Below are 16843 nucleotides of genomic sequence, written 5' to 3'. Positions count from 1 at the left end.
ACTGTGCTCATTGTGCTCGCTGTGCTCACTGTGTACTCACTGGTGCCTATGGTGCTTTCCATGTGCTGTTTCTGATCTCACTGTTTCCTGGCATGGGGCCCAGTTGCTTTGGAATGCTCAGCGTTGCCGGCAGATCTTGTGGGGCATGTGTAGTGGAGAGGCTGGAAGGACATCCTTTCCTGTAATGTGAAGGGTGACACAGCCTCCCTAGACCCACTGCAAGTCTTTGTGAGTGACTCTTCATCTCTTCCTACTGTTGATTTCTCAGATACTTTCTTGATTTTCCTAAGGTTCCTTGAGCAGACTGTCAGTCCAGCCTAGTCCTTCCCCCGGGGAGACACAGGTAATGCCCATTCTGCTACCAATAAATCCATCTAATTTCAATTGTACCATAAAATTCAGCTTTACTCCCGGCTCTACTCCTCACCAATCATAGGACCACTCTTGCCCTTAGTGTCCATGCATTGCCTGGGCTCCACCAATGAAGTTACCTTTGAACTATCAGAATTTCCAGTTCCTTCTTCTCCCCTATATTTGGTTCTTTTTTATCTTGATAAATCTGACTAAAGTTTTATCAATTTCGTGTATTTTTTCAAAGAACCAACTCTTAGTTTTATTTATCTTTTCTATTGTTGTTTTTTTCATTCATGTATTTCTGCTCTGATTTTCATTATTTATTTCCTTCTCTTTGGGGGCTTTGTTGTTTTCTCTTAGTTCTGTAGGCACGAGATTAGATTGTTTGGTTCTTGTTTCTTGAGGTAGGCCTGCATCGTTATGAATTTCCCCCTTAGCACTGTTTTTGCTGTCCCCACTATTTTGGAGTGAGATCGTGAGGACCGTCTCGGCCCACAGTGCTTAGTGATATCACTGATGAAACAGACAGGGCTCTGTGAGAAAGCGGGTGATGGCTGTGAAGGCAGAATGAGTTAATTATGAAGGCAGCTCTGACAGGGCCTGGAGCAGAGAATACATGTTAGCAGCTAACACCGTTGTTCTTAGTCCATCAAGGGTGTGTCAACAGTAGGTTCACAGTTGTTTGTATTTGAAACAGTTTATTCTTGTATTATCGTTTATTAATTATTGTGTTATTTTCATATGAACAACTGTAACCCTGCTTTTGCCCACCCTGTGTAATAATGTGATCACGATTGTCGTCATCAGTATTGTCTTGTTGCTTCTTGTTGTTTTCAGACACGCTTTCCCCTCAGTTGCTTTTATCTGTTCCTGTTTCTCTGGCCATACTACCCAGCTGTGACACCATATTCATGCTTAGCTTCCATAAGGACTCAGCCAGTGGAAGTGCTAGGTGGTTGCTTTTCTTGGCTACTAACAGTGAAACACACTCCCACATCTGTGTGCCAAGTCCTGTGATTGGGGAATAAGCGTTCTACATGCAGCACTTTCTTTCATCCTCATGGTATCGTCATCAGCACTATCCTGCAGGTGAGGAAACAGGTGATGGGCCCAGGTGGCAAAGCTCCTCAGGGGCTGGGCCACACTTCACACCACCCACCGACACCCACGTGTCTTCAGTCTCTCTGAAGCCTGAGAATCCTGCTCCAACACGAAGGCTGACCTCAGGGGTGGGAACCTTTAGTCTGCAGAGGCTGTTTGGACATTTACAACATCATTCGCTTAATGTAATTCACTCTAAACACATCTATGTTGCTATGAAAATGCTCCTAGATTTGCTGAATCTTGAGTCCCACCTGTGTTTGCCTTGGCAGGGCCAGACCCAATGGACTTACATGGCCCACAAGGGTGGTGGGGGAGGCTGACATTCTCCCCCCTCCCGTTTAGATAGAGGATAAATAGAGTTTTTATTTAATAAATAATACAAATGAATTCATTTATAGAAGGCAGCTCATGAAGATCCTGAAGTGCTGGGCTGAGTAAACTTTATCCTAAAAAAATAGTCAAAGATTAACATTTCTCTATTACGTTGTCAGGTCACATTTGGAGATTACAGACCCATTGAGACTATGATGGGAGCTATGGATTCTCTTCCCAAGAAAAAAATAGATGTGCACATACATTTGTAGCTTATTTCTGGGACTTCATTACCCCCCACCCTGGCCCTCCAAAAAGGCCCATTCATGAGCTCCTGGGAAAACGTTCAATTTCTACTCAATTCCTTTGATTCTATTATAAACCTTTCTCCCCAAAAGTCTGATATTGAACTAATAATATTTGCTACATTCTACCTTGAAATAGCAAGCTAGATAAAAAACTGAAAATACTAGTTACAGGCAAAGAGCAAAACAACAAATGTATTAAAATTTCTGTGTAGTTACCACCACCTGCTGGTCATACTTAGAAAATTCTAAAGCTACATTTATCTTGACTATTATACTAGTATGTTCTTTATTCTCTAGTAAATCAATAGTCCTTTGTTTCTAGCCTCTCATTTTAATTTCTAATCTGAACATTTGTGAAACATTCAGCTTGGCTTGTGGAATTACTTTTTAAAAGTCTCTTGCAGTCAAGTTTGTGAGTCGTCCCCTCCTCCTCTTTTTCTACCTGAACTTGGATGTCAACTTATTTACCTGCGCTGCTCGGCTCATCTCACTTTCTTCCTGCTCCCTGTGACTGCTCTCAACTGACGCCCAACCTGCTGCCAGAAAGATGTTTATACATGGCTCTCACCTGACTCTCCCTGGTCTGAACCCTCGGTGGCCCTTCAGGCTACAGGGTGAAGTCCAGTCCTCACTTCATCTTCTCTCTTCCACCCCCATCCCTCTTCCCTCCTCCCAAACATGCCAGATAGGCTTTCAGACACTCGGGCTGGTCATAGGACTGGAAGAACCAAATCTGTCTTCCCTGATCAAGAAAAGCAATTTTTAAAAAGTACAGTCGCAGCCAGAATGTGGATTCTCAATCCCGATCTGGATAGAAAGTTGAGAGGTGAGCCTGTGTGTGAGAGAGAAAGTAGGAGACCCTGGGCACTGGACACCCATGTCAGCAACAATGGGGTCCTGGTGGTTTGGGCAGGACCCCACACAAAAGCTGTCAACCAGGAAGAAAGGTAAGGCCAAGAATTCGGCAAGAGGAGGGTGATAGTCCCTCCAAAGAGCCACACCCAAGGGCCAGGGTAGGGGCTTGCACTCCTGTTTCTGAACCTGGCACAATAGAGCATCTTTTTAATGAATGAAATGTCACAGAAGTTATACTTGTGATGTCCATCAAATGCTGGATAGTCTTTATGATGCTAAACCAGAAAACTAAACATTATATCACACAGACTTAGTGACATTACCGACAAGATGAAACCCGCAGGCCTCCTTGTCTCCTGTGCAGGTGGGCAGGTGGCTTCATACAGAGAGAGGAAGAACATTGGTTAGCTTCTTGTCTTTATTTTCTTGTGGTGAATTTGCCTTATTTTTCATCTCAGTATTTCTGTATAGAAGCTTTCAAATGAATCTCGCAACATGATTTATGAGCTCTGGGAGAGTAGTAGTGTGTGGAACAGGTAAGTTATGAGAAAATTATCTTGCAATCATTTACTTATTCATTTATATTTGTCTCATTCATGTTGCCAGGGAGGTGGAATGTGCATGATGAATTCCAGGAGTTATAGGAAAAACTCCCTTTCCTTAACCTCACCTTAAAACCGCGAGCATTTGATTATTTTTCAAAATCCCACTCTTTTAGGAATTTATTTCATGGATTAAAAATCACTTTCCTCTTAGAGCACAGATAATTTTGCTAATGATCCCACTTTATTACCATTTTACTGATATTTTCAGGGAAGATAATTTAGATATGAGTCATGGGTGCCTGAGGCATTGGGGTCAGGGGGCTTAGGATGCAAAAAAAAAAAAAAAAAAGACAAGAAAAAATGTTTACTTCCTAATTCTTCCTAAGCTCTGAGTTATTATTTTATTTTACAACAGGATCATCACAACTTAACTTTTCGAAATGTCTTTAAATACTGCAAATAAAGGGAAAATTTAAAACATTGTCTGGAAAAGATTAAAAACCAACTTCTCAAAATTAAAATAATTGCTAATAAGTAAAACATATATTAGGAAAGCTGGATAAAGGAAATGTTCGTTATTCCAAGATTATAAAACAGTTCTAGTGGTTTTAAATGGCAGCGCATGTGGCTCTCGGACGACGTCTGTGCCTGTGTGACCATGGCCGTGGGCATGATGGGGCTGGCGATGCAGTGATACTGTTGCCCTGGCAGTTTCATTCCTGTGGCTGTTTCGGTCTGTGGTGCCCTGATGCATAGCGACCCCCTAGGGCTCCAGGCAGAGGGAGGCTCCCACCAACTCCTTCCCTGTCTTCAGGGTGCTCTGGAGATGGGTGGCTTTCCTTTTCATCCTCTAGGGATGGGGAGTCTATAGTCCCTCTTCTTAGCTATCCTATTTTTTAAACATTCTGACAGCTACGATAGTCTTCTGTTGTAACTTCTAGTTGAATTAAAGTCTGTCTCCTTTTGTTTTACTTCTGTAGAGAATTAATGTTCTCCTGATTTTAAAAATCTTTTAAAGAAAAATTTTTACAATTGTTAAATTACTAGTAAGTCTTTTTTTAGGCTAAGCAACTATAAAAAGAAGTCTGTATTCAGACACTCAAATCATCCAAAACTGCATGGGAGCTCCGACCTGTTTGGGAGACGGTGAGGAAAATGCCCACAGCACCTTCAGGCGAATCACAGCAGGCACCCAGAGAGGAACGTGGGAACCCAGAGCTCGCGTCTATGATGCTGGTCCCAGGTAGCATCTGGGTTCACAGTGCTTCCCTGGCTTGTGGCTGTCTTTTGATTTTGAAAAGATAGAGGCTGTGGAAGGACATACACTCGGTAGTGCTCTCTTTATCTATCTTAGAATCTGAGAAGAGGGGAGAAATGAAATCTATATTCTGTTGCTTTTAGTTCTTACTTAATCCAATTTGTATTTCTGGCTGTTAAATCTAATATTAGTCATTTGTTGGTCACCTTCAAATTTAAAAAAACTTTAAGTACAAGTAAATTCACAATATTTTTTCTTCAAATGCTTTACCACAATATAATTTAGTGTATTCAACAAAATTAGAAATAAGTGACCCATAGACTGGAGATTATAATTGCTACAAATATTTTTATTATAATAGCCGTTAAAATATTACTTGTAATTCGGGGAAAGGAGAATGGAAAGAGAAATTTGAAATGAAATTCTCTGGCCTAGTTAAAGCGTCAGATAACTGAGAACCAAGCTCATCCCTCCATCTCCCCATCCACTCAGTTGCTGACTAAACACATCTGTTGAGTATTGCTGTGTGTCAGGCTCTGGGGTTCCTTGGGCTCAGCCTTTGACCAGCACTGACTGAGCTCCAATTCTGAACAAGAGCATGCTGGGAGCTGGAGAAGGACCAGGCAAAATGCAGTCCCTCCCCAGAAGGCAGCCCAGTTCAGGGCATGCTGGGAGCACCACTGCGTGGTGAGAGCAACAAGCGCTTTTCTGAGTCTGAGGAGGAGACGCCGGTAGTTGGACCTTTAGAGACGAGATGTGGATGAGTGAAGTGGAGAAGGCGCTTTTGTGGGGGGCGCTGTGGACATGAGCAAAGGCAGGGATGCGCCCGGTGCTGCTCAGTTGATGCCAAGGTCTGCCGGAGGGGAAGCCTGTGTCGGGCACATGGGCGAGGAACCGGCAGGAGAAAGTGGAAAAGGCCATGATGAGACTGAACCCCATCACAGTAACACGGGTCATTACAGGGTCCGGGGCAGCGAGGGCTCTCATTAAGAACCATGCAGGAGGGACCAAGTGTGTGTGTGTGGTGAATGGGGGGAGTGGCGGAGGGGGGGGGGCAAGATCCGTGGCAGTGAGTGGCACCTGCACTAGATGGTAGAGCCTCAGTGCCCTTGCAGACAGGGTGTCCACGAGGCTGAGGCCTGGGGTGGTGAGAAAGTGGGTGGGTGTGGGAAGCTGCTTATAGTCTCACTAGCAGAGGGGTGTGGACAAGGAACCCGGAAGGCTGGTGATACTTGAAGCCCTGGCAAAGGTCAGAGCTGTGCACCCACTGTTAGTCCAGACAATGGTGGCTGAAGCAACTTCCCCATTTATTATTATGTAAATCCTTGCTGCTGGGCTAGTCTGCCTATTACTGGAAACTGCCTACCTAAGGGCCATGGGTGTATCCCAAACCAATAAAAGGTTGGTGCGGCCTGAGCACCAGTGGAAGTCCTTCCCCTTGAGTTGGACCTGCCCACCTGGCTCCCCAGTATTTCCAAATTATCTCGTCTCTTTCATTTGTGTGCGGTTCCTCTTCCAGATCCTGAACCCTGAACTATGGCGGACATGGGGGGAACAAACATTTAAACAGGTGGGTAAGCATAACACACCCAGCAAAACCTGGGGAAATGCCCTTATTTAAGTTTGGGAGCATCTCTGCCTCTGTATCTATCTTTTTGTTCATCAAGTTATAATGTTGTTTATTATCCATACATGAGTGAGATCATGTGTTTTTCTTTCACTTCCTGGCTTATTTCACTTATCATAATTCTCTCCAGTTTCATCCAGGCTGCATCGAACAGACTGTCAAACTACAGTGGGGGAGGCTGGGGAGGGTTGTGGGGGAAGGTAAGAGATCAACTGAAGGACTTGTATGCATGCATATAAGCATACCCAATGGACATAAGACACTGGGGGGTGGGGGAGAGGATGTGCCAGCGGGTAGGGGAGGTCCGGGGAAGGTCAATGGGGTAAAAAGGAGACATGTACTACTATTTGTAATACTTTAAACAATAAAATAAAAATAAAAAAGTTTGGGAGCAAACGCCTCCTATGTTAGGGGCCTGAGCAGAGGCGGGCGAGTCTGAGGGGCAGAGCATGGAGCACCACTTGCTCCTGGGCCGCTGGCAGAGCTGGCGGCAGGGATGGGACTGAGAAGGGATTGGTGAAGTATGGTAGCAATCATCTCAGGTAGAAACTATAGTTTAACTTTAACCCTGCTGTTTGGCTTCTGTACTTATTTGCTTTGTTTAACAATAGAAAAGTTTTGATTTTCTGAATTATATAAATCATCCCATTTGATTACCCTATTGATTATAATGTGAAATCCCATTAGCAGTGGTCATACTGGTCTTAGAAAGCACATTTTCCTTTACCTGGGAAGGACAGCACAGTTATCCCAAGGTCAGAGGGCTCCAGTTAACGTGTCCCTGTTGACTCAGTGTTCCCAAACTGTAATTTAGATAACATGCTTAAGTCTGACTAGAGTCCTCATTCTAGACCCCAGGGCTCTAGATAATGTTTCTGTCAATTCAGTGACCCAGAGACCCCAAACTATAATTTAGATAACATGCTGCTTCTGCTTCTGTAAACTGCTTTTTTGCAAACCAGGTTCCTCATTCCAAACCTTGGGATGTAATCAATACCTTTGTGAATATAAGTCTGGTGTTAAGGCCATCTTATCACTATGAGATTTGAGAAAGCAAAACGGCCCCTCATAGTCCCAGATTGCAATAAATGTGACTCTTTAATTCGACTTCTTGAGGCATCCTTCTGTGTTTCGCGGGGTAGATTACAACATTGGTAGGAATTTTTAAAGTTAGGGTAGATTCTGATGAATTCAGGAATAAATGGGAAGAGAAAAAGACCCAGGATTAAAGCTGGGCACTGGTCCTGGACTTGCTCTGAACCTAAGGGCAGGTGTGTCCGGCCTAGAGATGCTGGAGAATTACTCACAGTGTGTCTGTGACTTAAACAAGAGGCCCTGGGCACGGCTGCTGTCTCTCCTGATTCGCGATTGGTGTAAATTAGGATGCACCGCAGCATCAGGACGGTTACAGACAGGGCAGTCCCACGGGTCACCAAGGAGCAGACTTCAGTGAAGCCTTGAATTTACCCAGAAGTTTCAGCTTCCCTATTTATACAGGCGTGAAATCTGTTATGAGAAAAACTACAACACAAATGACGTGTACCCATGACTGCTGCGCCTTTGTGCACACAATGCAGGGAGCAAGGTCTGCACCCGCTTTCCTTGCACATCCCGCCTGGGCAGTATTCCACAGGGTGTGGCATGAGGAAGGAAAGAATACATTCTTTGATATCATTATAAGCACACTGGTCTTCAGTCATGAACATTTCCAACAAGTCCTGACACTTGTAAAGTGGGTCTGTCATGTCTGTCTTCCACTCTCCAGTCTGGCACCCCCTGGGACAACGATGTGGAAGGCACAAGATGTGCTTACTGGAACTTCGAATCTTTCCAGGACAGAAAACACTTGAAAAAGAATGAAGTAGACAAGGAGGACAATGAGTTAGCAGGAAATACCAGAAGAATAGGATAGTTATAGTAACTGGACAGGTTTTCTGGCCCATTACTACTTCATCTTGCATGAACTTCAGTCCTCCCCCTCCCTATTATTGTTAGCACACGCATTACCTTGCTCTTCCTCTCAGAGCAGTTCCTAATTTAGAAGAATTGAGTGTGTATAAAACTGGATGATTTCTTGTTCTCAGAGCCTGAATTCAATACAATGCAATGCCTTTTAATTGCTAACCCTATTTTGCATTAATTTTCATATAACATCTAATTTCAACAATGACCACTGAAATTTGACGGGACAGAAAAAAAAGTTAGGCCTGATTTCTAATGCAATTTTTTTAAACCTATCTCTCACAAGATTTTAACATATATCATGGTACCTGACTTTATTATAAAGTAAAAGTCTTATAAAACACACATCCCTGAACAAAAACTTGGAATTAGCTTATAAATATTATTTATGGTTTTAGTGGTCAGATGACTTCTAATATTTTTAATAACTAGTTTTGTGCATTGTGTGTGTTATACAGCTCTGAAGGCTAAAAATAAAAAATTAAAAACATTGTAACTGTACATGTTTAGACCTAAATTTAAAATACGAAAAAATGCTATTTTTTGTAGTTTTATATTTATAATCACAAATTATGATTTCTAATAAGATTTTTTAAGATTTCTTAGTAGTTTATCTAAGGTAGAGCTTAAGAAATAAAGCAACTAAACCAGCCAGCATCCATATATAAACATACAAACCAAAACATATCGCTATGAACTCAAACATAAAAAGCATTCAAATGAAACAGCAGCCCACTAACCATCATTCATCACCCATGCAAACAGAGAACGGCATTCAGTCTGTGGAGCAAGATATTCCCTGGCAAAGGAGAAAGGCCCGTGGTTACGGAAAAGAGCTTTGGAAATAAATGAGAATCCTTTTCATTTGTCTGTTTCTTCAAGCATCCCGCCAGTGTTACTTCTCTGCTCTGTTTGTCGTTGGGATATTTATACTCACTAGGAAAACATTTCCAATTTTACAATGTAGACATATACTAAAAAGCATTATTTAGGACACACCAACTTATATGCAATCTTTGAAAACTGACATATAAAAACATATTGGTACACAAAAGTATATTATATACACCAAAATTGGTATATAAAAATAGATTTAATCTACGGGGCACTTATGAACTCATTGCCAAACTCTATTCAACAAAAACTTTCAGTCAGACTGTGATCAGCTGCCAGAAGATACGGTACGAACAGCAGCTGCATAGGAAGAGCTCAATCTTGGCTCAGAAAGTTAGGAATTAGTGACTGAGAAAGGTTAGCTGTTATGCAGACTGAAGTTGGGGAAATGGTCTCGAATTATTTGCACCTTGAACTTACCTCACCTGGCAGGGATTTTCATAATTTAAAACCTGTTTTTCTATTTTCAGCATCGTGGTGGGTCCTGAACTGCCGCTAGATGTTTCCACACCTCTTTGTGGGCCAAGTACAAACCACGTGTCAATCAAAATGTGAATTACAAATTCTCTTTATTTATTCATTTACTCTATTCTTTTTCTATATTTACTCTAAGATGAACACTGTTTTTAAATGTCTTATCTTTGTAACTATCTTTCTTGTAAAATTTAGCTCAATTTTCAAAGTTCACTGTTACTCTCTACATTGTATAGTATATTGCTACACTATAACCCCAAACCCTTTAGTCATAAAATTCTAATATGTGAAAAAAGGGTACACTTAAAGAAACAAAATTGTGAAAAAGAAACTGATAAAGAAAATATTTAAAATGTGAACTTTTAGAATATTACTTCATAGAATAGATTTGTAGATTTGCCATAAACTATAAAGGTTAAACCAGTGTCTTGTGATTTTTAAGTAACTGATTATCTGTGAGTTAAGTTTATTCTTCTACTAGAGGCCTGCGGGGATCAGGCCAAATTTGTGCATTGAGCCTCTAACATCCCCCGAGGGGTCCCAGACTGCGAGAGGGTGCAGGCCAGGCCGAGGGACCCCACCGGTGCACTAATAAAATCTTTGGTTAATCTCTTCCCACCCTCCACCCTTCCCTCTGAGATTCATCAGTCTATTCCATGTTTCCATGCCTGTGCATTGAGTGTCTGCCCCCTGGGGTCAGTGCATGTCATAGCTACCGGTCAAACAATCGCACAGTCGCTTAGGCTTTTAGGTATATAGATAATGCCTACTCTTAGCGCTATTCATTTTTCTCTTATTTTAAAAATTGGTACATTATCCAATATGACTGGTGCCCTTATATACACACAGAGAGAGAGAGACAGTGAGAGAAATGGTCATGTGGGGTCACGGAAGCAGCCAACTGCATGCCCAGAAGAGGGGCCACAGGAGAACCAACCAGCCAGCGCTCTGAGCTTGGACTTGTAGTCTCTAGAACTGCAAGAAAATGTTTCTGTTGTTTAATCAGAAGAAAAGTTAACATAACTTTGCACAAAACCACATTGGCTGAAACCTGCAGAATCTCTATGTATCAGAGTATAAATTGCTTTTTCCCAAGTGAAGAATTCTGTGACAGGTACCATTTATTAATGTGACATCATTATGTAATTTATTAGCATCATAATTCCTTGGATATAAGTCAAACAAATCAAGAAAAATGGAGAGAGAGTTTAACTTTGAGAAAACCTGGTTCATAGCTTAAGGCATTATGATCCAGAGGGCTAAATTTCCTAATGAAAAGTAGACATTTCTATTTCAAAATACTTTAAAAATTTTTTAATCTAAGTAAACAAAGAAGGAATATAGCACAAGCACCAATTTTAGGGAAATAATAAAATAGGGCAGGTGCTGCACAGATACAGTTTCCAGATTCACAGCGGAATGTCCACAACCCAGTCCCACTGCCACTGCCTCAGATGCTCCACTGTCTAAGCTCATAAGTTAAATATTTTTCATAGTAAAATCTCTTTTGATGATAAATGTTGCTAATGAAAATATAATGTGAATAGAAATTTGCTACTATACTATTCTGTAGTCCAAATTCCTTTGAAACCACAGGTCTTCCAGGAAAAAACTGTGAGGTAAATATTTCCTGTTTTTTTTGTTTGTTTGTTTTTGTTTTCCTGTTGGAAAATTCAGAAAAAAAGGAAGTCTGAACACACAAAAAATTTAAATATAAAACCTAAGATATTTTCTCCAACTGATTCATGGAGTATTAACTTTTATCAATACCTTTGTATACCCACAGTCCTCATTCAATCTAAATAAAAGAATTTTGTCAAAGGATCTACCTAGACGTAGGTCATAAATGCTGACATAATGCACACACAACCACATGCATGTGTCTCAGGTCACTTCTAAAGAGGAGAAACACTAGGGAAAACCCCTGGCTCAACGTTTCCTTTCTCTACCTACAAAGAACATCAATGGATAATGGACACCTACAGTGACTATTCAAACCATACACATGTACAAGATATGCAGATAATAAACATCTTTGCTCTGATTATATACAGTAACAAAGGAGGAAGAGATGGAAATCCAGGGGACTGTTGACACAAACTCTTCTTGAAACACAGGTTATAAATGGTTTCAAAATATCAACTACAGCCAACAGCAGTGTTATTCTGGCCAGTCCAGGTCAGTGTCAGACTCAGAAGACGCACTCCACCTTTGGGGATGAGGCAGTTCCCCACGGGGCTTGGCAGCGTGGCTGGGAGGTGCTGCCCTTAGCAGCAGCGCCAGGTGGAAGGGCCCTGCAGGTTCCAAATTGGAATCATTCCTATTGTCTTGTTAACTAGAATTAAAAGACCTTGAGAATAGGCAAAAAATAAAGAGCTCTTACACAGATTATACATCTATTTTTGTGTGAGAGAGCATCTGTGTATTTATTTACACACATCTATAAAAGTGAACCTATAATATAAGGGCAAATAGTAGGGGAAATGGCCCGGGGATTACTATCTAATTTAAAGTGACCAATAAATGTATGCTTAATGAAGTTTTCTCTATTTAAAACACAATCTACTTACTTTTCTGGGGAACAAAGCCATGAAAAGTATGGTGGATACTGAGAGACCAAGGAGGGGGACCTACACGGACTTAAAGCTTTAATCTGGTAACAAGCCCAAAGGCCAGTGAACAGAAATGTCCTGTTAGGAGTTGAGGATTCAACCTAAACCTTCCTGCCAAATGATGGCCTTCCATGCCACCCAGCAGCCCCGAAGATGAGAGCTTCTGAGAGAACCGGAGTTGGGGAAGTTTGCACTTACCTTTCTGTCAGCGATACTGTTTGGCACTGTGCTGGAGTGAACTTTTAGGACTAGAAGTCATATCCAGAGTGACAAATTCCAAGAGATGGTATAAAAATTCCAGGAACTAAAAGTTTTTAAGTCCTCAAATTCTTCATCTATACATATTCTTGTTATAAGAAATAAAAGAAATTACAGAACTGAATCTTAATGCACCTCAACTGGTTGCAAATGCCTAATTTTTCCTCTTTGGAAATAAGAATGGGTTTTGCAGTTACTTTTGTTCATGGGGGCTGATCAGCACTTTTCACCTTCAGTTTTGTTCACTGCTATTGTTTCCAAAGTGTCACCCTTTTCTGGTAAGTGTGACCCTTAGACAATGTTATTGGAAACATCTATCTGCAAAGACTATCTAAACATCCCCCCGTGTCACTGAGACTGCCCTGCGCAGACACGTTCTCAGCCGAAGGTTGAAGAGACCCTCTCAGTGATGGTCTGAAATCAGGAAACAAACAGAAGCCACTTTAGCAACAAGTCTGTGACATCTACACATCGCAGCAAATTCTTTATATTTGAGAATCTTTACAGCTTCCATTTCCATTCCATTATTACAAGTGATGAAAAACAAAAACTGAAAGTAGCATGCAAATTATAAGTACAGTCTTCCCATGTCACTAACCACATTTTTATTTGTGAGTGCTTCTTCCCAATACATTTAGGAAAGTGCTTGAAAAGCTGAAACTGATTAGAAAATTCTTTATAGTTTAAAATATCTCTCTCTCATTTTAGGAGAAACCAAATACCCAACCATCAAAATTAAAAATAAATTGAATTGTCACAGTCCATTACAGTTATTGTTACTAGATCCACTTCATTTGCAGGTGTCCAAAACATAAAATAATTATCTATCTTCAAATTCATCTGTTCTTAAAGTGCTCCTTAAAACTTTGGTTGTTTTCCTATAATATAAAAGAAAAACATAATGAAAACAGTTTTTACTAATTTATTTATCAAACCAAATACTGTGACCTTATTAAGTGTTTACAGGTTTAAATGCATGTTACTATAGAAATTATTAAAGTAACTGGAATTTGTCAAATAACAAAACACTTCTTCTGTGTTTAATAGAACATATGTAATTTATTTTTAAATATATTAGATTGTATTCCAAACCTGTTCTGTTTTTGTGGTAATTAATTCTTTAAATGTTATTAATATATATATCAAAATTAAAGTCAATTCTAATGTATAAGGATTGGTCAAAATAATAAGCATACTCAACTTTTATCTACAAAATAAAATATTAGAGATGGAAAGTCTGCAATTGAAAAAATAACAGTTTTATAAAGCATTTAAGTTTAAGATTCATTTGTACAGACCAAGGATCATATGTTCCTAAAGTCTGTGAACAGGTAGGAAAATTCAATCATCATTAAGGACACTTATCCTCTTTAAATATTCCTGTGTACAGGGCATTATGAAAAAAAAAGTTTAAATTCCTGCTTTAAGTTTAAAAATAAGAATTGGCTGTAAGTGTACAAGTTAGGGATTTTAAGTTAAGAAACAATGATGTATATTATAAGTTAAAATTTTTAAAAATTGTAATTAAGAAAAAAAGGCTATGAAGTCTAAAGAGTTAGAAATCTCAAAACTGGAGAGCACAGGGGGGTAGTCTGTATCTGTTTGAGTCATTCTCAGCATACCTATATTCTGAGCTCTTCTCAATTGAATCCCAGTTGCTTTTCTTTCTTTTTTATTTTTATTTTTACCATTATAGTGTTTCTGAAAACTCTAAATAAAGGTGCTTTACTATGGAAGTGAACCATAGAAGATGAAAGTCATGTTTACTGAGTGCCTAATGAGAGACAAGCACCATTCCAAGCACTTCCGACATGGCTGGAATTGAATGCTAACAAGTGCAGATTATCATTCTTGTCTGCCATTGTAAAACAGAGGCTCAGGAAGGTTAGGTGACTTGTCTAAGTTTGAACAGGACACCAGTATACACAGTAACCCGAGCCTGATGCCAAAACACATGCCCTTCCCATCAATATATTTTGTGTATTTATTTTGATTGAATCTGTTGAGGTGGCAGAGAACTTTAAGACTAAGAACATCAGAGACATGCTAAAAAGGAATAAGGGGCATGACTCTTTTTTTACTATAAAAAGACAATGTGTCTGGCTGACTGGTGTGGCTTGGTGGTTGAGCGTCAACCTCTAAACCAGGAGGTCATGATTCAATTCTAGTCAGGGCACATGCCCAGCTTGCGTGCTTGCAGTCCCTAGTAGGAGCCATGCAGGAGGCAGCCAATTAATGATTCTCTCTCATCATTGATGTTTCTCTCTCTCTCTCCCTCTCCCTTGTCTGAAATCAATAAAAAAATATATTATAAAAACAACAACTAAATGAACAGAACAAAAGGCCCAGAAACAGACCATATCGTAGCCACAAAGATGGTGGGGGTGGCGGGGAAGAACCGAGATTGTGGTGTAGATAAATGTGGTAATTGCTGCCTCCCACAACCACATCAAAATTACAACTAAAATACAGAACAGCCCTAGCCAGTTTGGCTCAGTGGATAAAGCGTCAAGGGCACATGCCCAGGCTGTAGGCTCAATCCCCAGTAGAGGGTGTGCAGGAGGCAGCCAATCAATGATTCTCTCTCATCATTGATGTTTCTCTCTCTCTCCCTCCCTCTTCCTTCCTCTCTGAAATCAATTAAAAAAAATACTATAAAATACAGAACCGCCATCATTCAGAACCACCTAAAATCTGGCTGAATGGAAGTCCTACAACTACAGAAGTAAAGAAAAAAGCACATTGAGACAAGTAGGAGGGGAGGAGGAACTGAGGAGCAGAGGAGCGGAATGGGCTGGTCTGACACCCACATGTGACATGTTTTTAATCAGGAGGAATATCTTGGTTGCAGAAGCTTCCAGTGAGGGACAATGGGACCTAGGCCCACACCAGATCTCCTCAGCCCAGGGCTCCAGAGCTGGAAAGAGAAGTCCCAGTAACTTCAGGCTATAAAAACCAGTGGGGATTGTGGCTGAGTGACACAGAGGCTGCTGGAGTTCCAGGAAGTTCCTCTTAAATGGCTACCACTAGGACTTACTAGGATTCACTCCCTCTGAGCTCCAGTGCTGGGGCAGTGGCTTGAGGGGATCCAGGGACATATGAAGAGAAACTGGGCTGTCTGGAATTGGGGCAAGAACTCAGGGGCAGCTTTCTCATAGACAGGGTTCATTGTTCCTATACTGAGACCTCCCCGTCACAGAGCTGACAGGCAGGGGCCATATCTGAGTCACCACCAACCTGGTTCACACTGTTTGCTCCACCTGGTGATTCCCTGAGACCCCGCCCCACCCAATTTGCAGCCTCACCCAAGCTGTTTGCAGCTGCTTTTCCATATGAATGGCCTTTCCTGGCTCAGGTTTCAGACTTTCCTAAAATCTCTCAAACAAGCAACAGCTGGACTCAGCATGTCCCATATCTCTCAATAAGTGACCCAAGACCTGGCACTAGCAGCTGCCTGCCTTGCTTCACAATTTGGCCTTTCTTGGGTACTTTCAAGCCCAATACAAGTAGCAGCTATCTGCAGATCACTCTGTAGTGCCTGCCAGCAGTGGCTGACTTTGCATTATCTGGGAGGCCCCAGAGCCAGTGCATCTGGTGGACAGCTTCAGACCACAAAAGATTACAACTCTATATATCCACAAATGATGCACTCAAGGGGGAGACTCACTGAAGCAAGTCCTGTTCCATAAGGGTGTCTCCTGCATAGCAGCTCTTCCACTATAGTTGCAGCTGGTCCTCAAAGTCAAGTGGCTTGGGAATAAATTCCTCCCAGTGATGCCAATAGTAATCAAGGCTCAACTACAACAAGACTGTGCACACAGCCCACACAGAGGCACACCTAGAGTGCCCAGCTTAGGTGACTGGGGAGACTGAGTCATTGGGTCCTACAGGACATCTACTAAACAAGGCCACTCTATGAATTCCAGGAGACATAGCAGCTCTACCTAATACATAGAAACAAACAGGAAAGCAGCCAAAATGTGGAGACAAAGAAACATGTTACAAGTTAAAAACAGAAGAAATCGCCAGGAAAAGAACTAAATGAAATGGAAGCAAGCAAACTAGAGTTCAAAACAATGGTTATAAGGATGCTCTAGAACAGCGGTTCTCAATCTGTGGGTTGTGACCCCTTTGGCGGTTGAATGACCCTTTCACAGGGTCACCTAAGACCATCCTGCATATCAGATATTTACATTACGATTATAACAGTAGCAACATTACAATTATGAAGTAGCAACGAAAACAATTTTATGGTTGGGTCACAACATGAGGAATTGCAT

The 16843-nt window shown here is 41.2% G+C and overlaps 1 protein-coding gene across 2 annotated transcripts in view; it reads right to left on the bottom strand.

The window, feature by feature from the left end:
* Positions 1–12499: 12499 nt before the first annotated feature.
* LOC102773696 (chromosome unknown open reading frame, human C8orf88) overlaps positions 12500–16843 on the bottom strand; it is a 25056-nt gene continuing 20712 nt past the window's right edge. The window contains exons 5-6 of one of the 2 annotated variants that reach the window (XR_001516030.1): positions 13332–13441; positions 12500–12977 (exon numbers count right to left, since the gene is read on the bottom strand). Coding sequence is in view for 1 of the 2 variants with exons in the window: in XM_006776620.2 (XP_006776683.1) it covers positions 13400–13441 (42 nt within the window). In the remaining variant the exon portion in view is untranslated. Of the gene's footprint in view, positions 12978–13017; positions 13442–16843 lie in introns of those variants that run through there. The other variant, XM_006776620.2, reaches the window with a different exon arrangement.

This window comes from Myotis davidii, unplaced genomic scaffold (assembly GCF_000327345.1).
Source record: "Myotis davidii unplaced genomic scaffold, ASM32734v1 scaffold3049, whole genome shotgun sequence".
Classification (NCBI taxonomy): domain Eukaryota; kingdom Metazoa; phylum Chordata; class Mammalia; order Chiroptera; family Vespertilionidae; genus Myotis; species Myotis davidii.
Note: the sequence above shows the minus strand (reverse complement) of the source record. Positions and strands in the feature narration are given on the sequence as shown.